Consider the following 26489-nt stretch of genomic DNA (forward strand, 5'->3'; position numbering starts at 1 on the left):
TTTTTTAGAATAAAAAGATTTATTCTCAAAATGTAAAAGCATCTCTCAAATATCTTTCTCTCATGTTTGTACGTAGTTGAACACTTTTTATTATTAAAGAAACATTTTTATGGCAAAGTGCTGTGCTTTATGGCATCATGTTTAATCACATTAAAATTGAGATTGTAATTATGGTAGCTCACATGTCATGTAAAAGTAAGTAAACTAAGTAACATTATACACAATACATTTTATTTCAATAAGTGCCCATTTATACATAGTGCAAAAAATACAGAAGTATGTAGGTAATATTAATAAACTTTTTAACATACGATCACTTAAATTAATTGCTTCAAAATTATACAAAGATTTGAGTTAGGTATTATAAAAAGTTAACGTCTCGTTCCTATATGAATATCAAATAATGTAAGTAATGTCTTTTCATTGTGATGTCATCTTGTGATAAAAATACAAAGTCGATCAAAATGATGATCTGAATTCTGAAATAAAATATTGTTACGATGCAGTTATCAAAAATATCAATATGCATTTGGCCGCTCTGTGATTTAGCTAAGTCAAATTGAGAAGGCGTTTATGAGAAACTGTTTAAACTATGGTTGTTCTTGTTGGACCTTTCTTTTGGATAACTGCTCGGCTTCTTCGATGGTGTCTGGTAGAGGACAGTTGATGGTCTCTGGAAGCGTGAAGACCAGGACGCTGGCTGCCAGCGCCAGGCTCCCGAAGAATATGGTGGGCTGTGCCTGGGGAAGGAAGTACCAATTAAATTTTCGATTCTTATATTTTGTGTAGAATTTTAGCTTTAAAATATGCGGAGCTTATGTTACATTTCATACAACTAGATATGGGAAAACTAATTTGGCACGCATATAAACGCATAGAGTAGGTACGAAGATACACACAGCCAACAAGGATTATCTGACGTTGGTCGGAAAGACCACTATACTAATACGCCACTGTGATGTTGCTGAACTACTAAAAACATTGTCCACTCACCAGCAATTTGTGTTAACGGTGCCAAAGTCGACCCAACCTTGCCTAGAGACGAGCAGACCGCCAACAAGGACTGCCTGACATTGGTCGAGAACACCTCGGACACGTAGGTAGATGTGGACAGAACTATACGCCACTGTGATGCTGAACTAATAAAATACTGTCCACTCACCAGCAACTGCGTTAACGGTGCCAAAGTCGACCCAACCCTGCCTAGAGACGAGCAGACCGCCAACAAGGACTGCCTGACATTGGTCAGGAACACCTCGGACACGTAGGTAGATTTAGACAGAACTATACGCCACTGTGACGCTGAACTAATAAAACATTGTCCACTCACCAGCAACTGCGTTAACGGTGCCAAAGTCGACCCAACCCTGCCTAGAGACGAGCAGACCGCCAACAAGGACTGCCTGACATTGGTCGGGAACACTTCAGACACGTAAATGTAGACAGAACTGTATGCTACTGTGATGCTGAATTTGCCGCTCAGATAGATGACTAAGGACAGCCATTTTTGACCTGCGAAAGAAATGGCAAATTAAAATAAATCGATTACCTCAGATGGGAACTGTACCCACGACTTTTCGCTTGCCGGGCGACTGATCTACTCTACTCTGAGTCAATTTCCAAATGAGGCAAGAGTTTTACTTATTCCAAGAAGATCGAAGCGTAGTTCTTTTAGAGTAAGGTACTACCTACATCAGGACCACTCCGTACACTTCTTACCTACCCAATGGGTAGTAGTACCCATGGATGTCTTAGTGAATAATAGATAAATTTGTGAAAAATCAGGCCACCTCAATCCTTGTGGCTAGCTTTATCCGTAGTACCCTAAAAGTTACCAATTTTCTATCAATAGTTAATTAACTCGTGTCTGCCTTATAAATTCCAGGAATTGATTCAGTCGGTATGATGTTTGCAAATAGGTTTGTATTAGCTTTCACGAGAATAATTTCCTAAAATTATGAAATCTATGAAACTTTCTACAAACATAGGTTTACATCTATTTAATGTTATTACTAGATAATCGTTTTTCATTAACCGTTATTACTTTCGGCTTGTTTGCTCAGAAATAATGTCTGTGTTTGTAGAGCCTTTAATTTAATCCTCAAAATGTTTATACAGCAATCAAAGACATCGTTAAGCGTTTTGTAGCCGCAAAAATGACTTGTACTCTATCGTCATTAACTAAAGCCACAACATAATGAGGTGCAGAAAGTATATGCGACACGCCTTCGAAGCACATTTCGGACAGTTAGGTTGATCAACAAACCGTTCAACCAAACTGGGAAAAATTACACAAATTACTTTTTTATGTTTGTTTCGTATGGGGATGAAAACAAAGGACCAACTTTAAAAAAAAGAGTCGATGCCAGATTAACTACGTACTATCGGCAACAGTGTTAACTACCCATTGCCTGTCATGTCATCTCATTCTATCGCAAAGAATCACCATTTGATGAGAGCGAGAGCAAAAAAGGAAATGGATAGTTTACAGTGTGGCCGTGTGTACATACGCATTACAATATTGGCAGTCAGGTTTTTACTTTGTAAAAGCTTTTCCATTTTGAACTACTTACATCATCATCTGGAGTATGAGTATGATTAATATACTTATGCATGCATCCATAATATAAGCAAACGAATCTACTGTTCTTATCTTACTACCCCAGTCTCTGATCTGTAAGGAGTTGGAATCGGCTTTACTTAAATATTCCATTAATTCAGGCTACTGGACAAACAGCCTTCCAAGTAAACAGGGTGTTCTTTAACGCGATTCTGTTCAAGCAAATTGTTTTTGGATTATCAAAATTGACTTTTGTCAACGACAAATTACATCCAAACTTAATCCTGTGGAAGCTGCGGCTTTGGGGCCCATTTCGAGAACTGTTTATCATTATCGATTGGATCTAGACGAAATGTTTTATAAAGAAGACGTGGAGTGTCTTATTTAGCTTCATTAACTTCTATATTTAGAACGATAGGGATCTAATCATTAATCCAGTCAACCTACTATTCTTAGAAATCCGATAAACGAGAGAAACTTGCTATTAAAGTAACTAGTTAAGATAACTCTGTATATACTTAATTAGACGATAAAATAAATAGAAATCTGAATAACTTAAGTCCACGGTAATAGAAACTGGAAATTTTTCAAATTATTAACACTATCTAGGTATGGATCTAATGATTTGAGTAAACCTTTCTTTGATTGCGAAGAGATGTGATATTGAGGCAGGCAAGTCTCTGTTAGAGTAGGCGCACACCGTTGATTTTTAGTTGGCCGATAGTTGTGCCCGAATTGTATGAAGAATCGGCCAAATCGAATCGGCGTAGTGTGCGCACTCCCATATACGCCCATACTGATCAACTGCCCGACTAAACTATCGGCCGACGAAAAATTAACGGTGTGCGCCTACTCTTAGAGTTAAGTTTTCTCGTACCTACGAAATTTACAAAATGGCTGGTGTTTACTTACCTTTGGGCAGAAACGATAAGCTTATACACAAGCACGCACTCAACACGTATGTCGTAATCAACGTCCTTTTCCTCCCGAATCTGTCCAAGACTAAGAAGCACGCGAAATTCGCTGGAATCTCCACGAATCCCACCAACATAAAGTTCAGATATTTATTCCCGGCTAGCGACACTGAGTTTATCGACAGTCCGTAGTACACAAACGTACAAGTAATCCACAGGAAAGAGCACACAACCAGTCTTTGTCTTATAATACTAGATTTCACAACTTTGATGAACGTCGACGATTCCTTATCAGCTACCACTTCTTCCTTTTGTTCCAAAGGCACTTTATGATACAGGGGCGAAAGTAGTTCCTCGGAGAGCTCCACGTTATTCATTTTGGCGGCTTTGTTGAGGATTGCAACGGCTTCGTCAGTTCTCCCTTTGCTGAGAAGCCATCTGACGCTTTCGTTGAGGATCCAGAGGTATGAGAAGACTAGTAGAGCTGGTGTGTAGACGATGCGCAGGAGTTGGCGCCAGTTTTGAAGGTACCAGGACAGGCCTGAGAGGGTCATGACGCCGAAGACGTAGAGAACATTGATGATGGTGTTGCCGAAGACTCGGCCTTTGGGGCCGACCAGCTCCATAGCTGAAAATAAAGTTGTGATTAAAGTGGTTGCAAATTGATTTGAACAAAGGGAGTTTCTTTTGCTCGCTTTGAAATTGAATAAAATAGTGGGCGACACCTAGCGATATTAGCTTTTCGCCGCAAATGGAAAATGAAAGTGGGTGTGCCTAGTTTCCTTTCCAGTTCCAACCGCATAAGGGCATTACTTAACTTTCTAAAGCCGTTAAGAAAAACAAGACGTCGATAAATGCGCAACATCTACGATTAAATAAAGTAGCCCTACTCTTCATTTTTGTTCATGGTTTTGGTTGCTTTCATATAATAAAATTTTATTAAAATCCACTTAGTAATTTTTGCGTGAAAACTCACTTAAATCCATAATCATAAACGGCCGTGTCTGAATAAAATCCAGTCGCCGAGCAGATAGAATTTCGTACAATGACCCCAAGCTACCCATCCTTATCGCTCGCGAGCAATTACCTGATGAAGTAGTATAGTTTGAAACTTACCTAAAACAAACGCAGTACTATAAGCTCCGGCGCCCATCGCCGTTTCCAAGAACTCAAACGCCATGAACATCTCGTAGTTGATTGAGAAAGATCTGAGGATGCCAAATATGCCGTTCATCAGAGAGGCTATAGACAGGGCTGTCCTCCTCCCAAACCTGTCGGATATGATGCCAGTCAGAGGCAAGGATACGAAGAGGCCTGCGTTGTGGATGGTGCCTACGAGGGTTCTCTTCATGTCTTGGCAGCCCAGGTCAAACTGAAACATAAATGAGTCATCAAAATATACGTAACAATGGGAGTCATGTGTCTGGTTATATAAAATATAATCCTTAATGGCTGATAATTTTTCAATACACAGTTCAAAACACTGAACGGATTGCGCTGCAGTCATTATAACGATTATCCAAAATTCACCCTTTAAAGGGATGAAACTAGGGGTCAAAGTTTGTGCTAAGACAATTTAACGCGAGCGAAGCTGCGAGCAAAAGCAAGTTAAGAAAGATGATTTGACTTGAGATTAACAGGTGTCATTCAAGATCATTATGAAGATTTATCTTGGTAAAAATTATCGATAAATCTTTCAATAAACAGTGACTTTCAACATAGGTATTCGTAATAAGATAAACACTTAAAAGGTCTATAACCCATCCATACCCAAATAGATACACCCGACTATGCAACTCATACATAAACATTTACATTCACTATTTACTCTAGACTTTACACACAGCCCTGTTAGGTCACATACAACAATTACAAAATCTTCTGATGGATTTCTGATTATATTTGCTCCAAACAAATATATGTTATTTGCCATAGATTAGATCCGGTTGCTTAATAGAGGAGTACATGTGTATTTAACTGGAGCAAACACAAAGATAAGAATATTATTTGATGTGACAGCAAACACCGCGCGAACTGTGATTGGGAAATCTGTTAAGTAGCGAATTGTTTTGATTGAACTAATGTGTGTTTCTAATAGTTTGATGAGTTATCACTATTTGGCTTCCAAATTTTGTTTATGTTATGGAATGATTAAATAGATAAAGCATCATAGAGATAATTAGGTATTTTCTTTTCGACTGTACCTACTCATTCTTAAATTGTCTTCTCTTTCAATTGTCAGATATATGATACATTTTAATCGTTTTTTGGATTAAATAGATTCATGAAATTTCAAAACACGATCCCTCTCTTGTTTTAAGGCTGGATTACTACACCATCTTACTTTATTTTTAACAAACGTCAAAAATCTGTCAAACTCCATAAAAAAACACCGGTTATAGTTAAAGTTACCGTCAAAATTTGGCGGTGCAACTCGGCCTATGTGTGATAACTAGATTGTTTTCATTTGTAGACCAACGTTTGAAAGCATCTTAAATCGAATTTTACAGTCAGATTTCGGGCTAAACGCTCGGGTGTTTTACTGGTTAATGATGTCAATATGCTAGGTATGTAAGTTAGAAGACTATTAGAGGCTTCAATTCAATGAGTTAGAAGAACAATTTAAACCTTAAGGAGTCTAGTTAAATGGCTATGGCGGCTCTTGAAATCTGGCACGAGAGTTGTAAAATTGTAGAAGAAAGAGATCACAAATACAAACTTTATGTGTCACCTAAACATTTCTCAGTGACAGTAACATTTTTTTTACTAACCGCTACGTTAAAGTGAATGAGTTTAACTACATACAAACAATTAGTGATGCGCAATTGACCCCTATTATAGGGGGTCAGGAATGTGATGCCAATGAAAATGGGCCGCACTATTCGAGTTTGGAAATTATGACAGTCGACAATTAAACTACACAATTTTATTGTAGGTAAATGCCAACACTGCAGTGTCAAGCTTGATGTGCCGTTGTCTATCTATTAGATACGAGTAGAGAGACATCAACTGCAATTAGAGACTTACACCCGTATTCACAAACGATTCTTGCTTAAGTGAAGCAGCAACGCTATGCGAAGTCGAACGCACAGCATTGAAAGAGCTCTGTGATTGGTTCGTGTGTGTCATTCTGCCACTCAAGTATTGTCTATGAATAGGTTTTTGGGACCCTGTGCGAACGCGCACTGTGAGACCTCATAGTAATGTTTGTGAATACAGGCGTAACAAGTAATGATAGGATTACTCCAATGACTAGGGGACTACTTATCACTTTCAGTTAAGTAATTGTTCCCAGTTTCTTTAGCAACCCTACTGGTTGTCCAAAAAAGAAATAAGATTTCGCTATGTCTTCGTCGGTTGGACCATGTCAGACGCATGGTGGGTCATTAAATCGATAGTAGAGTTGTCTCAGAGACCCCAGTCTCACGATAGAAGAAGACGAACTGGTCCATAGTTGGGTAGGATTGGTAAATAATCTTTAATTTGACACGCAAAGTGTATTGTCGCGGAAAATTTAAATACGTTTTTTTTAATATCATAAGGTGTCTGGGTCTGCTGCTTATTACAATTTGAATACAAATGTGCGGAAATCAGTCAATAACTTGTATTGATTTCGAGGGAATTTGACTTCTAATTCTTGAGGAATACCTACGTCTTAATATATCCTTCGTAACACTTGTTAGCATTAAAAGTTATTTCGGTTGGATATAAAAATAGATATTTTATGTGACTTAATTTAGAAGACCTTGTACAATAATAAATGCCCTTATGCATTTTCACACTGCGCTCTTAATAAACTAAGCAAAGCTTGAACGTCAGTGGTTACCAAACAACGGATATTAAATAAAAAAAGTCTTTTTTTAGGAAGGTACAACGAAACCACCCAAATTAATACAAACATGTCTATACAGTATGAGTCTTGATAAAGTGCACAGTCATATGAAAATAGGTGAAACTAGACCTACATATTTTTATCGACGGAAAAAAGGTAAAAAAATATCTGAGATTTTCATAATGTGCACTTTATCAAGACACACACTGTATTTATGAATCATGCATACTTTATGCGAAGAGAGTGACACCCGTATTCACAAACGATGCTTGCTTAAGTGAAGTAGCAAATCGAACGCACAGCGTTGAATAGCGCTCTGTGATTGGTTCGTGTGTCACCCTGTGCGTCCACGCGCACTGGGAGACCTCATAGTAACGTTTGTGAAAACGGGCGTAAGTCCAGTATGAGTAATGTTCAGTATTCCAGTAGAGCAAAGAGGATGCGCACCACGATATACTTTTACTAAGTCACTAGGCGATAAGTCCATACATTTGTCGTCAAAAACCATCGATAAGATTATCTACGCGTATCCTAACCCAGTAGGATAATGATAATTGCGTTAAACAAGTCAGCTACTTCTATCAAGTTATCATGACATATTTTGTGCATAGTGTTGATAACCGCATGTCAGTCGCGTGCGCGAATGGAGAATGCGGCGCGTGGACGTCTTATCTTTACATACATTGCATAGTATACAGTCTGGTCTGACCTTTACAGTATCTATCATCACTATGTAGTGTCTAATATCTTATAGACTTTTGCCTGCAGCTTCTCGCAAGGAATACGGAAAACAATTTACGCCCGTATTCACGACCGATGCTTGCTTAAGTGAAGCAGCAAATCCAAAGCACAGCGTTGAATAGAGCTTTGTCATTGGTTCGTGTGTCACCCTGTGCGTCCACGCGCGCTGTGAGACCTCATTATAATGTTTGTGTATACTGGCGTTATGCCCGTTTTCACCATCAATCCCTAATTTTTAAGTGACCCCTATGGTGACACATAATAGGCATTTTGTTGTCATAGGGGTTACTTAAAAATTACGGATTGATGGTGAAAACGGGCATTAGTCTATTAAACCTAAGTACTTCTTAATACTCACGTCCTTAACTATGGAGTATTCCTCTTCACTATAGTCAAACTTTGCGCATGGCATAGTTTTATTCTTGAAGTCTTCAGCGACACACATCGTGTCATTTGTATACGAGTACTCATCTCTCGCCATCTGGTATCTTGTGCATTTTGAAAACTCTTCTTTCACCAGAGGTATGGCGTTCGTCACCCATGAAGTATTTTCTAAATGAGCACACTCGCTCACGTGACATCTGAAACAAAAACACCATGAAGTTTAGTCTCTATCAAGAGTTTAGATCGCGCCAAACTGTTTGGTCATGCGCCTAGCCACTAACAAAGTTTTGCTTTTTATTCGACCGATATCGACTGTCAGTTGTTCTTGTCTGACGACTTTTCGCGCCTTAATCAGCAAACGACATGCATTTGTTTTTTTAAGTCAATTTCATTTTATTTATCGCTTAATGAGATATTGACAAAAAAGTTTAACTACACGAAATACACCAATTATAAAAAAATATTATTTTAACAAAATTGACAGTAAAACCTATTATTAGTATTGTTATGGCTAAAGACCCATTTTATACTTACGAATTAGAAGAAATAAGATCAAAATAGAATTAGAAGACAATATTGATCAACAAAATGGGGGCACTGATCTCAATTTCTAAATATAAATGAGTGTCATGTATTCTTTTTTTGGTTACGAGTGAAAACCTTTTTTGATTCATAAAGTAAATAAGAAGTGTCACTTGTACATTTATTAATAAAAGAGGCGACTGATCTCAATTTATATCTGTGTAACCACATTTTGAGCACTAAAGAAACAAACAGCACCTAAACAAACGAACTCATTTCGTGTAAAAGACAAATAAATAATGTTATCACGTGAAAGTCTAGCAATTTTACACTTTTTATATCTACGATAAAGTCTTTGATCTTTTGAGGTGGCGTGTTTAAATAGATTAGTGTCTTGTGACTTGTAATGTCAGTGTTTGACATCAATTAGCGGTGTTTTGTTGAAGTAATAATATTTCGGTTGATTATTGGCTTTTAAAAAATATAATATTGATATGTTATAATGTTTAAAAATAATTTAGTAAAATTGGTAGGAAAGAAGAATTACAAAGGAAGCGAAATCAATTGCAAAGAAGTAATAATTTTGTCTGTCAAAATCGAAGAATTGCATATTAGCACATTCTTATATCTGGATTAATAAGAAAATATTTAAAATTTGCTTATGTAAGTAAAATAACATACGAAATGTCAAGATTTTGAAACGGTCCCTTTTTGCAAATATTTGCTTAACATGATCTTATTTGTCGCTTTACGAGTTCGAATTAACAAAAAGCTGTCACTTAATGACATAGGTACTTAACTTTAATGGTCTACAAACATTTTTGCATCCTCAAGAATAACTTGAAAAGCCCCAATAATGCATCGTAGAACGGCACTGTTTATCTTGACATAATAATAGAATGCGAATCCTGTTTCTTGACGACATAACATTCGTTTAAGGCGTATCGCACATAAATCGAGCCCGGGTCCGCTTCGCAAATCAACACAGGCGTTTACAAATCTACTGTACTACACAACCTATGGCTTGCGTGGGCTTAGCGCGGTTTCGCACTAGGTCTGATTCGAATCCGAGAAATAAAACTATACACTGTACCTACTGTAAATAGGCCTTGCAGGCCTAAGTGCCTGTACACTTTTGAAAATTTTTTTTTCTAAAGTATTACATTCGTCATCGTTATCCATAACTAATAATGACGTCCGCTACTGGACAAAGGCCTCCCTCAAGGATGTCCACAACGACCGATCCTGTATTGCCCGCATCCAGGTTCTTCCCACGACCTTCATTTGCAAGTAGGCTTAATAAAAGCTCTTTTACACGACCCAGTATTACTTTAACCCTACCACTGCACCTGGGGTAACAAATGGATTTGGATATGGAGATTTAAAATAAATAGAACGTGCAAATTATATCAGCTTTCTTTGTAACTATAGTAAACCATAAAAACTCATTTCATGACGTAATCGTTGACGATGATAATGATGAATTATGCACTTGTTACAGTTAAGTCAAGAATCTAAAGATTTGAGCTGGCTGGCCATATAACCCGATTATGACCTATGCAAATTGGACTTATGGGTTCATGCAAGTCAAGTGCGGAGATTAAGCCAGTCCGGCAGTGTATAAGCGCCTTAACTACAGTGCACAAGAGTGTGGAAGGACCACTTTGTCCGGCCGACAGTAGATCAAAGACATGAAGTATTTGATCCATTTTGAATGACGTGATGATACTACAGAAATGAAATCATTGGGAATCGTCGTTTTTTTGACAAAGGTGACTGAGTTTTTTCCGCCACTTCTTCTCAGCCCCAGCCCATATGTTGTCCCGAAGTGGTGGTAGGGCAAGCTATATTTGGGACGTGTATAAGTGCCAGTGAATAAACTATGTATTTGAATTTGTGATCAAATTGACGAATTTAGGTACTTGCATACATTCGTCACTAGACATCAAAGTCACCAAAAGTCTTTATCGCATTTAATACTTATTTCAGAGGCAATTTATGGCGATTTCCTTCTTCTAGATCTCAAAAAGGAATCATCTTGAGATAATAAAGATCTGTACCAAAATTGGTTCAATGTTTTAGTCGTGAAAACTCAATTGATGAAAATAATAGACTACTTTTAGCATTTCATAATATCAGTTTGCGTTTATTTTCCAACTATCTTATTTATTAGGAAGATAACTTATAACAAAACAGGAATGAAATGCCCTACTGGGGGTGCGTAACACCAGTGTAGATAGTTATATCTTCAAATTATATAAGTATAAACAATACAGTAGATGACGGAAGTGTGTTTGTTTGTAGAGGCCTAACGCTAATATTGTGGGAGGCAGATATTATGTCCGCCCTCTATACTAACGAGAAACGTGGCTACCGCAAGAGATTATGTAAGTAAGTAGAAAAACACGGGTTTTCTTAACGCGACATTTATTAATGAGTTACATTATGTACTCACGGCTTAACTTTTCGGATGCTATGCCGCAGCCGTGGCCACAAGCAGACTGACAGCTCGCGGCGTCGTTCGTTCTGGCGGGCTTGAAAATTTTCAACTACCCTCATATTGTCAATTTGTTACACCACTAGTGATGTTACCACTTTCTCACCTTACCCGTGTCTTTTTATTTATGTCCAAATTGAACGCGTAAGTTTAAAATATTAGATTAAATGTAAATACCGGCGGCATATAATTTTTTTTGACGGTCTTAAGTGCCAAATCTTAGTCAAAATTGAATAAAGATTTAAACTGTTAAATAAAATTGTCAAAGTATGATAAAAATAGGATCCTTTCCAAAATGTTTATCTGATTGATAAAATATGATTAAGAATATTGACCAAATTGTCTGCTTACACTCATATAGAAGTTTTCAGATCTTCGTTCGATACTCGTACGATGTTTTCGATAACGCTTATCTAATGTTACGTAACGAACCCAAATGGATCAAAATACGCCCCCGATCTTTGCCTGGCAGTTAGATAATTTGTTATCCAAATAATAAATCTAATCTACGCAGAACGTCTTCACAGTCATAACGAGAAAGTGATAAATCTAGAAAAATACGAGCTATTGGTAACATCGGACGTAATATAATTAATATCAGTCGCATGATGCCTGTCCATGATTGATTGCCGGGACCTGCCGGGTGGGTGTGATAGCATCTCGCTCGTTTGGCCCAAGAAAGTGGAGGTAGCGAATAGTTTATAATTGTATTAGGAAAACATAGTAGCGTCTGATGTACGACAATAGACTATACTTTTGTTGCAAAATAGCAACTTGAAGCAAGGTAAGGAGGAGGATCATAAAGGTAGCAGGAAAGCGCTGGACGCAGGCCGCTACCAAGCAACCGGGTAACATGGAAAGCATTGGGGGAGGCCTATGTTCAGCAGTGGACGTCCTATGGCTGAGATGATGATGATGATGATGATGAACTTGAAGCAAAATCTAGCTATTTGGTTCAATCAGAGAGATCCTCTTACCGTGGATGTCGAAATAAGCGGTTAAGGGAAAAATATGCAAACAAAGGCAATTCCAATAAATCTGGCTAGCGTGGAAAGTATGATGCGTCAATTCCAGGGTCGATTTATGTAGATATTGTGATGAACCCAATCCTAACACAAGCGAATCTATAATTTAACTTAGCTAGAGTGGTTAACGATAAATTCTGGTAAATCTTCTGGTAAATTGGAAAGGGTTTTGTTCCAGCAGCGGAGACTAAATGATGACGATGGTGATAAGCGAGCTCTGTATAATTTGGTGGTGAGTTTACTATAAAAAAAAATCTCGCTTCATCACACGTTTGCGGCACACAAACGGATATAAAGTCCGCATAACAACTGTTTGTAATTAAGTGTCTTGTGTTGATAGTAAGATATTACTTGAGTTCGGGGTTGATGTAGCTGTAGCTGCGTCTGGATCATTTATCAGGCCAGTGTTGGGCTTATGAGAATCTAGGTCTTGGAATGATTCGGCATTCGGGTAAGTGATTACGTCTATCTGGTATAGATAAACGAAAGGCTTTGTTTGTGCTCTAGATAGCAGTTTATGCCTTTTGTTTTAGGCTTAAATTATCAGTAACAATATAATCAAATTATTGTTGTTTAGGATTAATAAATTGTTGTTTAGGAGCAAACGTATCTCGTTTAGGCTGAAAAATATTGATTAGCGACTGCTCTATACGTATGTACTTAAATGTAATACGAGTACCTAATCCATGCTTGAGTTTGGATCATAGATTCGTAATATGGACCATACAATCAAATGCATTAAATATATTTGTCAGTACCTAATACACGGCTAAAGACGGCTATTTACTCCTCATAAATTAACTAATTCTTTAAAATAAAATGTAACCTTATTTCCTACATAAACACTGTCGAAATATATTTTAATTTATCGGAAAAGTACCTTCTTGTAAGAACGATAACGAACCAAATAAGTTCAGTATCCATGAAATGGATTGTAAACGCATTCCTCCTTTTATATTTTCACACTAACTTCATGCATGACTAAATCGCATTAACTACACCCAATGAAGTATTTGTTACTTTAAGAATACAATAAACACGTCGAATTTCATTTTACCTTAGTGTGACGAGTCTTCTTATTTTGATTAACCAGAGGGCTTAATACAAAAACCTTTATTTAAATTACAAATGGCCGATGAGGCAGCAAGGTTCTGGAGTGGATAGAGGCCACGTACCGGAAAGTGCAGCATAAGACGTCCAGGCGTCGTAGCAGGAGCAAGCTTTCAAGAGGAGAGCGTATCTTCACCTTAAAGGCCGGCAACGCACCTGTAACGCCCCTGGGTCTGCGGATGTCTATGGGCGACGGTAATCACTTACCATCAGGTGACCCGTCTGCTCGTTTGCCTCCTGTCACATAAAAAAAGGAAGGCGCTGGATGCAGTGAGGTCGCTGAATTTTGAATTTTGTAAAAATTTGAATTTTTAAATTTGAATCTCACCGTTTGGGTAAGAGTAACCCTGTTACTCGCTGGGAAAAAAAATCCCATCTAGTTACACCTTACTCGTAACCACCTAATCATTATGAAATCATCGGGGGAGGCCTATTTTCAGCAGTGGATGTCCTATAGCTGAAATGATGATGACGATGATGATGAAAATAGAAATAACAACTGAAAATCTTTGAATATCCTATAGGATAGGAAACTAATAAAGTATCCTTCTAATGCCTAACCCAGTTAATCTCAATATTGTTCCCCGCTGTTATCGGGTTAATTAACTGTATACCAAACAATGGACCCGTAAGATTAAGACTAACAATATCTTGGCTTAGCCCAAATCTGTGTCCGGTATGCATAGACTGGACGGGGAATTCCAATTTAGCACTACAATGCAGGAGATCTTATTTCGAAATATTGGGCTGTAGCTCCCTCTCTCTTTCGCTCTACATGAAATGGTAAATGAGAGAAAGAGAGGAGTAGGTATAGAGTTACAGCTAATTAAGCTATAGCTAGAAGGTAACTAGAGCCAAATGGTTTCAGGAAATGGGCCTTCTTGAAGACAATTTTAAACACTTCAAGTCAAAGTTCAGACTCTTTTTCTTTTTTGGTAAAAAGTACTCTACTTTTCAAACTTATGTAATTTTACAAATTGAAATAAATAGTCGGCGTGTTTGCATAGTTGTATGTAATAGAAAGTACAACTAAACCAGAAGCGTCACCTTTAAGCATTTCCAAATCAGAGGGCGTAGTGTGAATTAATTTACATTAAACGCATTCGATATCGACTGCGTTAAAAAAATGTATGGAGATTTTAGTTTTTGAAAGTTTCCGCTAGGGGCACTGTACAATCCGTCATACATTTAATGTGATTTTTTTACGTGCTCACTAGTGACGACGTTTGATGTAAACTCACACTAAGCCTCTGACCCAATAATCTTGTCTGAATCTGCGTCTACATATTCGCACTACCAGGGAATTTCAATTTAGTGCCTTAGCCGATTTGTCGGCGTTAATTAGTGGCCTATAGAGGTTCTTGGTATTTGAGGAATGCTTGCTGTATGCGTAATCTATTTCATGGTTCGAGACAGTTCAGTGGGTGCTCAGTTGAGGTTTTGTAGGAAAAGGAGTCTTATGATGACTGAGATTCTTGAGCTGTTGATACCTATTAAGGAAATGAGTCTTTAACAAGGTGGACCCACGACCTCATAAAGGTAGCAAGAAGGCGCTGGATGCAGGCCGCCACCAATCGGCCATTGTGGAAATTTGGGGGAGGCCTATGTTCAGCAGTGGACGTCCTATTGCTGAAATGATGATGATGGTGAGTCTTTAATGATGACTGAGTTTCTTAGCACTGGCTCTTTAATTGTCCTGAAGCAGTAGTAGGGTTATAGTAATACTGGGCCATGTAATAGTGCGATTCCATCCAGATTAGCTGATTAGCCACCACCAGTCACGTTGTGGTTGGACGACCTACGCTGCGCTTGCCGGTACGTGGCATCCATTCCAGAACCTAGCTTGCAGCCCCATAGGCCGTCAGTTCTGCTTGCTATGTGCCCTGCCCTATTGTACATTGGCTTGCTAATCCGTGGGACTATTTCAGCGACTTTAGTTCGTTTACGAATCTCTTTATTTCTGATTCAAGTATAGCCTTCTCCATAGTACGATGCTTATATTATCTTGCGCATATATTATTTACTGATTCAGTTTCCTCCAAAGATGACGTCACGAACCAGTGTCATGTAGCAAGTGGCTGCAATCAGCCGTCAGGGCGTCATTTGCGTCAAAGCGAGCCAGCCTGCAACTGCATACAAATATATGCAAATCTACATTGGCTGTAGGCAATACGAGTAGTAGAGATTTCGGGATCGACGGCGAATCGGGATTCATTTGAAAACAAGTTCTCTACTGGTGCATATACAGTGACAGGGAAACTCGAGCTATTCCTTGAAAGGGATTATACTAGAGGTCATTCTTCTTCATCCACTGATGAGGATCGCGACCACAGATAGTGTTCCTCCACAGACTGCGGTCATAAGTCATAAGCTGTGTGGACCGCACGATGAAAACTCCCGCCTAGAGGTCATTAGCAACAAATTAAGTCCAGTGAACCAGGTGTCAAAACTGGATGGTTACCAAGTTATTCTTATTTTTAGAAATTTCTGACTTGTTATCAAAAAACATTAATTGTGAATAAAAACATTCAATTGGACAATTTAAAGAAAAAAAAAACATATAGTATCAGTCGTAATAATGTACTGAGATCTTGATAAATAGTATAATTGTGGTGACAATGTGATTTCCAAATGTGCATTGTTAATAACTAAGGTCACATAGGGTACACAATAGTGTTACCCTACCCTATTCACAATGCCGTGGAACTTCAAAGAACCTAAAGCCGTAAATGACAAAGATAATCAGCAGCAGTCACAGTTCCAGATCTGTTCTGCACCGTGTAGTTTCTGTATGTGTGACGTGCATGTAAGAGTGCAAATGTATGCAAATGCCGCGTCTACTGCGAATCGCCCAGGGTACAATCGGGGCGCTTTGACGTATGGATTAGGCTTACGCCCGTATTCACAAACATCACTATGCTATGAGGTCTCACAGTGCGCGCATCCAGCACAGGGTGACACACGAACCAATCACAGAGCTCTATTCAACGCTGTGCGTTAGATTTTCTGGTTTAGTACACGTGTTTTAATATTAACGTTCACATGAACATCCCGTTTGCATTATCCCGCATAAAATCGATCCGTTTGAAGTTGTGGTTCGAATTTCAAACACACATGTGTTCACATTACAGTCCTGTTTTGCTAGATCCCGCAAACAGAACTGGATTGCCGTGGGAACGAGCCCTTAGACTTACTTTCACCAGTATGAAATATAGGTATTCATTTAAGTGAGGCGTAGAGGCCATATGTAGCTGTGCGATTTTATCATTATTTACTTAATTACTTTGTTCTGTCCTACTATATCTATAAAAGCGAAATCTCAGAAACTACAAGTGCTAGAAGTCTTAAATTTTGCATGGGGGTTCTTTTTAGAACGTAGGTGCTCAACAGGAACGGATTTTACGAAACTCCACCCCTAAAGAAATAAAATGGGATCCATGCGTACGAAGTCGTGGGCGGCCGCTTAGTTGGTTATAAGTATGTTAGTAGGTACAACATAAATAGCCCTATAATTCAATTTCATGTAAAGCGTAGCGTATTTAAGTACATAGTAGTAGGTACGAATTAAATTACTACATTATTTTTGGCATAGGGAAGGTAATGATGTCTCGTGGCCGGCCATTACTGAGGTAAATATAAGGAAAACGACAGTTAGAGCTTCCCGTTCGCTTCATTGCTCTTGATTCTTGACATTGACTCGACTGTCCTCGGTGGAATACAAATAAGTACAGTCGCGTCAAAACGCCGTTTGGTGTAGTGGTTCGAAACAGACTACTATTCCAGAGGTAGCGGGTTCGATTCCCGCACAGTACAAACATTTATGTGTGCTTGAACATATTTGTTTGTATTGGACTGGGTGTTTTCTATGTATAATAAGTATGTATTTACAAAAAAAAAGTATTTAAGTATGTTTGTTTATTTCCGTTGTCTAGTACCCATAGTACAAGCTTCGCTTAGTTTGGGACTAGAAGCGCAGTGTAAAATGTCCAAGGATATTTTTTTAAATTTTTTTTTTTAAATACTGCGGACACCCAAAGTAGCCAATAAGTTCGAAACACGTCGTTTTCACAATTGGAATAAGGTTGTATTGTCAACTTTTTGGTAACTTTGGGTGTCACGAACTATTTGACGCTGACTGTACTTGTGAAGTGGTAAGGACTATTTTCATTCAGAGGTTCGTTCGTTCGTTCGTTTCAGCCAAATGACGTCCACTGCTGGACAAAGGACTCCCCCAAGGTTTTCCACAATGAACGGTCAAGGTTCAGATTCAGGAGATGAAGGAACGATTCAGAGGTTAATGGAAGTAAAATAGCTGTGGAAAATTATGGATAGAAAGTAGGTACCTAGTTGCTTTTAGAAAGGAAAACAATTTTTTGGCAATGTTTTTCATGAGTTTTAAAGAAAGTATTTTTTTTTATTATATAATTGTTTTATGTAAATAAATAATAAATATCCTTAGACATTTTACACTGCGCCTCTAGTCCCAAACAAAGGTTATAGCAAAGGTTGTACTATGGGTACTAGACAACGGATATAAACATACATAAATACTTTTTTTTTTGTAAATACATACATATTACACATAGAAAACACCCAGACCCGTCACTAAAATTACAATTCATCATTTCAATTTCTGCCCGGCCGGGAATCGAACCCGGGACCTCTCGGCATAGTAGTCTGTTCTGAACCACTACACCAAACGGCCGACGTATTTTGTTTTACGACTACAAATTTTAAAGTATTCATGCAATATGCAATTTATTTGTTTTTTTAATTTTGTATTACCACTTCGCAGATGTTAAAAGTAATTTCTTCAATTAAATTGCTTCCTAAGAAATTATGGTTAGGTTATTGAATGACTATGAATTTTATATTTTCCTTTAATCAATAGATTGCAGTAATGTGATCCTACATTAGTGCTAGATGGGACTGTATGGACTCAGCATTCACTTCCTAAGGGACTATCAGCGCTATCACGCGTGTAATTAAGTTTAGATTGGAACACAGAACCAGGATTAGATAGCTTAACGGGAACAAAACAGGAACAGTTAACACCCATCTGCCCCTTCCTAATAGGCCTCGGCCATCAGATACGGGGGTGTCTGGTGGCGTCTAAAGAGGCCGCGACGGCGCAGCACGTGTCCTGCGTGCCGCTCGCAGGAGGTTGAAGGCGTAATAACGTCTTCCTTGGTTTGGGGCTGCGCACTAAGCGAGTGAAATGCCGAGCAGGGAACGCGGACGAATGCTTGAGGCAAAACGCCGATAGTGATGGCCCGCGTTCCCGACTCATATGGCTACCGAGGGCAACGTCAGGTTTTTAGTGGGTAGGCCCTGCCCTTCTGGCAGGGAGAACCCCACATAACCCACTAACTGCCCCCGCGGCTGGTGGGTATACAAATCAATGTATTTTCCTGACGAAAAAAAAAAAAAAAAAAAAAAAAAAGGAACAGTTAACACCACTACTAGGCAATTGATGTTTTTATTAGCTAACTGCATAAATACTACTTGATAGTACCATTATTTACTGTAATTTTATAATATGAGTAAGTACTTTTCTTTTGATTTTGTCTTTCTCGAAAACCTAATCCATTGCATAACATACACAATCTGTGGTTGTTTATGAAAAACGTGCATACAAACTTTTTTTATAACCTTTTTGCAAATACTGGCTGTCTATTTAAACAAACAAAAAAAGAAAAGAAAAAGAACAGGTCGTCATGCTTTTGTTTTTCATGATTATTTGAATTTCTTAAAATATACTAAGGTTGGGTTGCACCATCTTACTTTAACTTTGACAAACGTCAAAAGTCTGTCAACTCCATACAAAAACATCGGTTAACGTTACAGTTACTGTTAAAGTTAGGTGGTGCAATTTAGCCTAAGTCGTGATATTTATGATGATGTGTGTTCAGTATTCAATTTTTTAGACTTCAACTCTTGTTAATGGAATTAGTAGACATGGATTCGTCTTTTAGATTTTATACTCGTACATTGTTGTTGTAACTGCTTAGTTGGTTTAGGCAGAAACTCGAAATAACAAATATAACAATGGACTATGTTTGTTTACGTCAACTGTTAGGTATTATCTCAACACCTATCAACGCCATAATATCACCTGTATTACGATGACATAAGAGCTACATTTGCAACTGTTACACACGATGTGCGGGGTACGTAACTTGTATCAATATGAGTAGTTTTGATCTATAGTTGACTCTTTTCTCCTTATCGACTTTTTACATTATTATGTAAGGAATTCTAATGTCTTTAATTGGTTTAGTTGGTTTAGGCAGAAACTCGAAATAACAAGGAATTCTAATGTCTTTAATTAACATTATGTGGCATTTAAAAAAAATATTTTATTAAATACGCATTAAATTAACCACCCATGGGGCAATTCTCGTGCCATAAAGATAAACTTTAATTAGAAAAAAAACCGGATCTACAGATGTTTTTCTATAAATTGAATAAACCTATTCTTCTGAGGACTGAGTGCGAGTTTACATAAAACATGGTCACTAGTGAGCGCGTTTAAAAAATCTATGAAGATTTTAGTTCTTGAAAGTATCCGTTAGGGGCGCTGTACAATCTGTCATACATTAAATATAATTTTTTACGCGCTCACTCGTGACGACGTTTGATGTGAACTCACACTAACCCATCTGATAATATTTGTATTCTTTTTTTACCGAATATTGGCCGTCAAATTGATTTGAGTAGTCGACAGTGATTGAGATGTTCAGCTTGGTTTTTACTTGAATTTCAAATTCAATTGGATATTTTTCTCTATTTCGTGATGCACCGGAATCTCCCCTTCTAAATTTAAGCGTCTCCGATGTGTGCTCTTTTAAATAGAGATTGAGATGTGTGTATTTATTACTAGCTTTCCGCCCGCGGCTTCGCCCGCGTGGAATTTTGTCTGTCACAGAAAAACTTTATCGCGCGCGTCCCTGTTTCAAAAACCGGGATAAAAACTATCCTATGTTCTTTCCCGGGACTCAAACTATCTCTATGCCAAATTTCATCAAAATCGGTTGCGAGGTTTAAGCGGGAAAGCGTAACAGACAGACAGACAGACAGACAGACAGAGTTCCTTTCGCATTTATAATATTAGTTGGGATTAGTTGGGATTCCAGTTCTTACATTTCACGATGAACAAAAAAATTTTTACGAAATTAATGTGCGACATTTTACTAACGAATTACTTTTATCGATAGAATCGCAAGGAAGCCCTATTGTAGGCACGTGTATACGTTACTACTTTGTCTTAATGATCTCATTAGCAAAATGACTTAATTGTTTAATACATAAATAACGAGTTTTTTCACAAATACTTAATCAATTGATTTAAATAAGGATTATGATAAAAAATATGTGAATATAAAAGACGAATCTTAATATTTTTTTAAAACTTTGTCTTAAATTATTTAAAAACTGTATCATAAAGTTTAATTTATGTTCTTGTTATGATATCGTTGATATCAGTTGGTATGTTACTCGTAAAACCACCGAATAATAAATACATAAGTAATACCTAAAGCATAATGTTTAATTGAAATAAAACGATTATGAGACATTTACTAACACTGTCAAGGTTGAATAGAAAGTAGGGAAGACTGGTGACCTATATTTTGATTCACGCATGCGTATTCTGAAAGGGTGGCGTGATCTGAACCAAAATAGATAACCTCAAAAACAATCTACAATCGCAATGTTATTCAACCTTTATGTACTTTTCTTTTATCTTTATTCTGTATTCGATTTTAAATTTTGAAAATTAAAAAAAAAAATCCTTATTCGAAACTGACGTTCGACGTTTAAAAATAAACTTATAGGTTATCGGCTCACCTGTAGTTGATGTCAGGAGCTTCGAACACGTAGATGGACCCGAAAATTCCCGCCAAATAAACGGGGAACAAAAGAAACGCATAGTTAACAAGATTATATCTCCCGAAAGGGCCCAGCTGCGCCAAAATCGCGTCTAACTCCAAGCCGGAATTCGGTTTCGCCATTTCATGAATTAAACTCACACTATTTTCACCACAAAAACGCGTTTTTTAATTTAAAAATGTATTATAAAGCGTCAAAGCTGTATTTTCGTAAAATATAAAATAATCCAAAATTAAAGGTCACCAGTGTTTACGTGTTGCACTGACAGGTCCACGCATGCGTATTAGCGAATTTCGATTTTGACACATTTTGTTAGGGTTTTTTATCGAATGATCCCGGATTCTCCTTGAAAAAGTCACACCGAGCCATAGGGGACGTCTAAACACACGCGCGTGAACGCAAAAATAAACAGAATGGCAGCAGATGTCCGTATGTCGATGAACCGTTATCGAAATCATGCGAGTATAGAAAAAGACGGAAATATTAGAACCGTGTTGTTATCGTATGAACAAGCGAGACAAGTATACTTTTGACAGATCTTTATTTTATGGGACGATGCGTGTTGTTTTACGAATTTAATGAGGATTAAACGAAATACTGTTTAGTTATTTTTGTTAATTTATCATTAGTTATTGTTAATCATTATTGTTTAATTTCACGTTTATGCCGCGTAACGTTTCAGTTCTGTAATAAGATATAACACTTTTTTTCTTTTCTGTTTAATAGTCTAAAAGGGCTAGATCCTTTTTTGGATACATACCGTTAATATTATATAACGTGCTCCTTTTGAGTCCCTGTAACTTTAAGGGTATATTATATGAATAAAAACTAATTAAATTGAAAAAAAAAAATCTTACAATTTTCTTTTGAAATGGTCTTATTAGTACTCTAGTTTCAGGAAATCAAGGAGCTCAAATAAAGAGTAAATCAAATATTTAATAACTTATACCACAGAATAATAATAAGTACTACGTACAGAAGTTTTACTTCGCGAAGGTATTTAAAAAAATGTATGCTCAATGTCATTAACAATATGGTGTAATTTAGCTTGTCTCAAGAGTCAAGCAAGTTTGTCAGAAGTTTTGTTGACAAACGTCAGTGATCGGTACTGCGCCGAAGCTATAGGGCTGACTTCGGTAAAATGATGTGACGTGAGGTGCCAATCTGCAGAAAATGGCGGAGGAAATACATGATTTAGCATGAATTATCATGAATAATATTAACTACTTATTTACCTCTCAGTGTCTTGAGGCAACTTAAAAAAGTACATTCTGTGTTTTTATTATTATTTAGGCAGTTAAATACTGCACAGTATTTAGTACACCATTTTCTTTATTTTTTTCCATCATACACAAGAATACGCGTGCGTGAGTCAATGTTCGCTCGTATGTGAGGCCTTGTCGAATAGTACTCTTGTAGGGGGCAATCTTGCGTGTTTTGTTTTCGATGTAAACTCGCGGAGATGAACAGGCCTGCTTATACCTACTAAAGTAAAATTTTAATGGGTAAATTAATTGAGACTTAATACTAAAATTTATTCGTTGGTAAAGACAACAAAGTTGGTATGTACCTATTACTAGAATATCTAGGTATTTTTTAAACATAATTTTTTTCAAGAATCTACTACACAGGTAGGTAAGACTTGATACAAAGTTATACCGGCTTGCTAAGTGTTCTGCAAACACTATCATGAGGCGATAATGGTCGCAAATTGAAAATAAGCGTCGTGATAAGGACGTGTATAATTTGATGGAAAAAAAACATATTTTTATCTTTCACTTTATTTCGATTTATTGGCTGCATGAGTAGTGAGTATTTAATTTAGTCTTACTAATAATAACATACTTTTAATTTTTTTTAAGTTGTATTTATAAAAAAGGCTTTATAATAATGCAAAAGTAGCTTCATTTGTTTTAATCAAAATCCATAAATTGTACGAATAACATCAATATAATGCATTCAATGTCTTATCATTGTGAGCATGGGAACTGAAACCATAAATAAATTCTTATCATTTATCATTTTATACACTTTCCTCTAACTAACGTTGTAATAGCAATCCCAAAACATACTGTTCCATTGGTCTATCGTGACCATCAACCCGATTCTGAAATTTAATCGCCTCATTTAAGTCTTATTAAATTAATGTTTTTGAGTTCCGTGTACAAAGAAATGTTTCGCATGAAAAGTGAACATGTACATTTTTCCATACAGAAGAATCCATCCGTTGCCGCGTTGTTTTAAATTAACGTTCCAATTTGTTGGTTACCCTGTGCCCACGTTATGGGCAATTTCCATTTGTGATTTTTTTTAACGAATTTGTGGGGTTACCCTAGTCACGCCCAAGATAATCTTAGGCCCACCGCTCATTGTCTCGCCTCGAAGATCGCGCAGATTGAAACTGTTTTAGCTCGCTCGAGCGTGGCGGCCGGACAGCGGCTCGTGACGAGTAATCTGCCGTGGATTTTAGACCTTAAGTCAAGGGGTTTGGATTGTTATTTGTTATTGAACTACTGGAGATTTCTCGATGATTGGTGCAGTAGTATTTTGATTTGCCTATTGCATGTGGCTGCATGAGAATGACCCTAAGTCCATAAACTGAACTGCTATAGGGTGAAATGAATTGCATTTAAATATTTATGTAGAATCTCTGATTCTTTCAATACTAAAACTGCTTATTATACTTTTGAAGCTATATTTCAGCGCAGTTTACACGAATGAACTATTAATACCTATTACCTGAAGTTAGCAATTATATCGCATTATTATCAAACGAATATGTTGTTCAGCTTTGTAGTCCTTAAGTTTAGTACATAAATGAAATTTCATTGGATTATAGTCCTAGTATTTCAGCTAACAGTGATTTGTGGTTTTAAAAGCTCATAGATAAACAATTACCTTGGACAATTACCTATCTATTTACCTATCTTATTTTTTTTTAAAGGTGAGCCTTCCAGAATATTCGCGTTTACTACATTCACTGTACACATGCTGCAAAGACGGATCTCATGTGACCTCGTTAGTACTGTCGGCTGACGATCTTAGGCCCACCTCTCATTGTCCTAGCTCAAAGATTGTCTCTCGAAATTGTTCTAGCTCGCTCGAGCGTAGCGGAACAGATCGTGCCGAATAATCTGAATGCAAGGAATTTGTAGCGTCTTATGTACTGACAATAGGTACTATTTTTGCTTGATGTGTACTGATGATATTACTATGCAGCGTTGTTCAGTCACTATTGTGTCTTTAAGGGATTGAACACCTTTGGTGCCTGTAGACAAAACACGCATGCTCTGAACCTGTAGTTATTTGAGTTATGTTTGTTCTTTTATTTTTATTTAACAACTAAAAAAAGAATTACATAAGTTGCATTTAGATGGTTTTAAAACTACACTAGGTTTGAAATAAAGTTAACGAGTTCACAGTAAATTAATGATATAAATATTGTTTAAATAGAGCTTTTCAGTTTGAAATTACAAACTACAGACAGTAACAGTAGATAGTAGATTATATTGTTCAAAACAAAAAACAAGTTTAGTATTTTGCTAGCGTTTGTTAGCTCAGCTGTTCATACTCCGCAGTTTCTACTTTCATATTTTATACAATTCCAAATCCTCACTACTTTCCTTTTAGCTAAAAATCTTTATTACAAAAACCGCAAGCGCAATTCCCTTTAAAATATTCAGCGCATCAATATTCGGATCGTTTGTTGCGAACATAAAATGTAATGAACACGCTAACAAGTGGTATGTTTCCAAGATAAATAAATGAAGAAAACTTTTATGAACATTCGTTGCGCATTCATGAACCTTGTTACAGAGCTTGTTACGAACAGGGTTGTCGCTTAGAGCCAACTTAGATGAGCACCGACCTATTTACGTAGTTATTTGAATTTCGAAGTTCGAACGCTTTTAAAAGACTTTTTTTAGTGTTCGAAATTCGCGTTTGAATTTTGTCTTTTTTTCATCGTAAAGGGCTTCGTTTTTTTCATTTTCATATTTCATACTTTTTAGTGTTCGGAATTATTCGGGTTTGAATTTTGTCTTTTTTTTTCGTAAAGGGCTTCGTGTGGTTTGCCAGATATTATAGCCAGTGTCAAGTAATTTTATATCTATCTGTAGTTTGAATTCCATTTGGGCTTAAGTAAACTTACGTTACAAGTTTGACTCCTTCCAGAATTTTGATAAAACGATTTAAAAAACTTGAATGGTTATTAAATTCGGTTTTTTATGGTGTCCACAGACCTGGCGGCGTATTTTACCATCATTAAAATTTCTAACCGCATACGAATACGAACAAAATGTAGGAATTGGTATACAAATTGTCCGATTTCATATGCAAATCAGAATTTTAGTGAGCCAAAAATATGTTACCTTGATTTTATTTTAGCTGGAATTTGCTACCTGCATGCTTTATTGTAAATATGTTTTTGTTATTTATATCTTCGTAGGTATATCGTTATTAATTGTAAAATAAACAACAATACGTTCTCACAGACTCAGATATAAAATAGGTACGACACTCGATCGCTCTCTACGGTATTCGAAGCTAGACCATCGCGTACGAGAACCATTGCACCAGTCCATTCAGCCGTCACTGTCTTACTAAATTACTTTTAACAATTTTCAGCTTTACCAGCCCTATAAAAATACAATAAATGAGTTTTATATTCCATGAAATATAATAGAAAATATACAATGAGCGGCTCTTGTGGGCGATCCAAGACTGTTAACAATATTATTTTGATTTGAAGAATAAATAAACGTTACTGGCATTGTAGAATAGTTCTTGGATTTACGTGATCATATTACGAGTATTTCATCATGAGTACTGTAAAAATAGCACTGATATAAACGAAAATACTCGAAAGAATAATAAATGACTTCGCAAAAAAGAAATAAAAATCTCAAAGAGTAACAAAAATAAATGTTTTCATCTACGCACTTTACATTTGCAAGTGTGCTTCAGCTATTTTTAAATTATACATATGTGCTGCTGCAGACTGTAGAAATCCGAT

The 26489-nt window shown here is 37.0% G+C and overlaps 1 protein-coding gene and 1 long non-coding RNA gene across 2 annotated transcripts; both read right to left on the reverse strand.

Annotated features, from left to right (window-relative positions):
• Window positions 1–1247, reverse strand: LOC135079091 (uncharacterized). Its single transcript, XR_010258728.1, has 2 exons — window positions 1163–1247; window positions 1–740 (listed from the first exon to the last, which is right to left on the reverse strand). It is a non-coding gene; the product is annotated as an uncharacterized LOC135079091 (long non-coding RNA).
• On the reverse strand, window positions 1246–21878 carry LOC135079515 (organic cation transporter protein-like). The gene is made up of 6 exons (XM_063974171.1): window positions 21434–21878; window positions 8406–8628; window positions 4591–4846; window positions 3473–4102; window positions 1331–1512; window positions 1246–1284 (listed from the first exon to the last, which is right to left on the reverse strand). The coding sequence occupies exons 1-6, from the start codon at window positions 21595–21597 to the stop codon at window positions 1246–1248; spliced, it is 1494 nt and encodes a 497-aa protein (XP_063830241.1). The 5' UTR covers window positions 21598–21878.
• Between the last annotated feature and the right edge of the window lie 4611 nt (window positions 21879–26489).

The sequence above is a fragment of the Ostrinia nubilalis genome, chromosome 16, assembly GCF_963855985.1.
Source record: "Ostrinia nubilalis chromosome 16, ilOstNubi1.1, whole genome shotgun sequence".
Classification (NCBI taxonomy): Eukaryota; Metazoa; Arthropoda; class Insecta; order Lepidoptera; family Crambidae; genus Ostrinia; species Ostrinia nubilalis.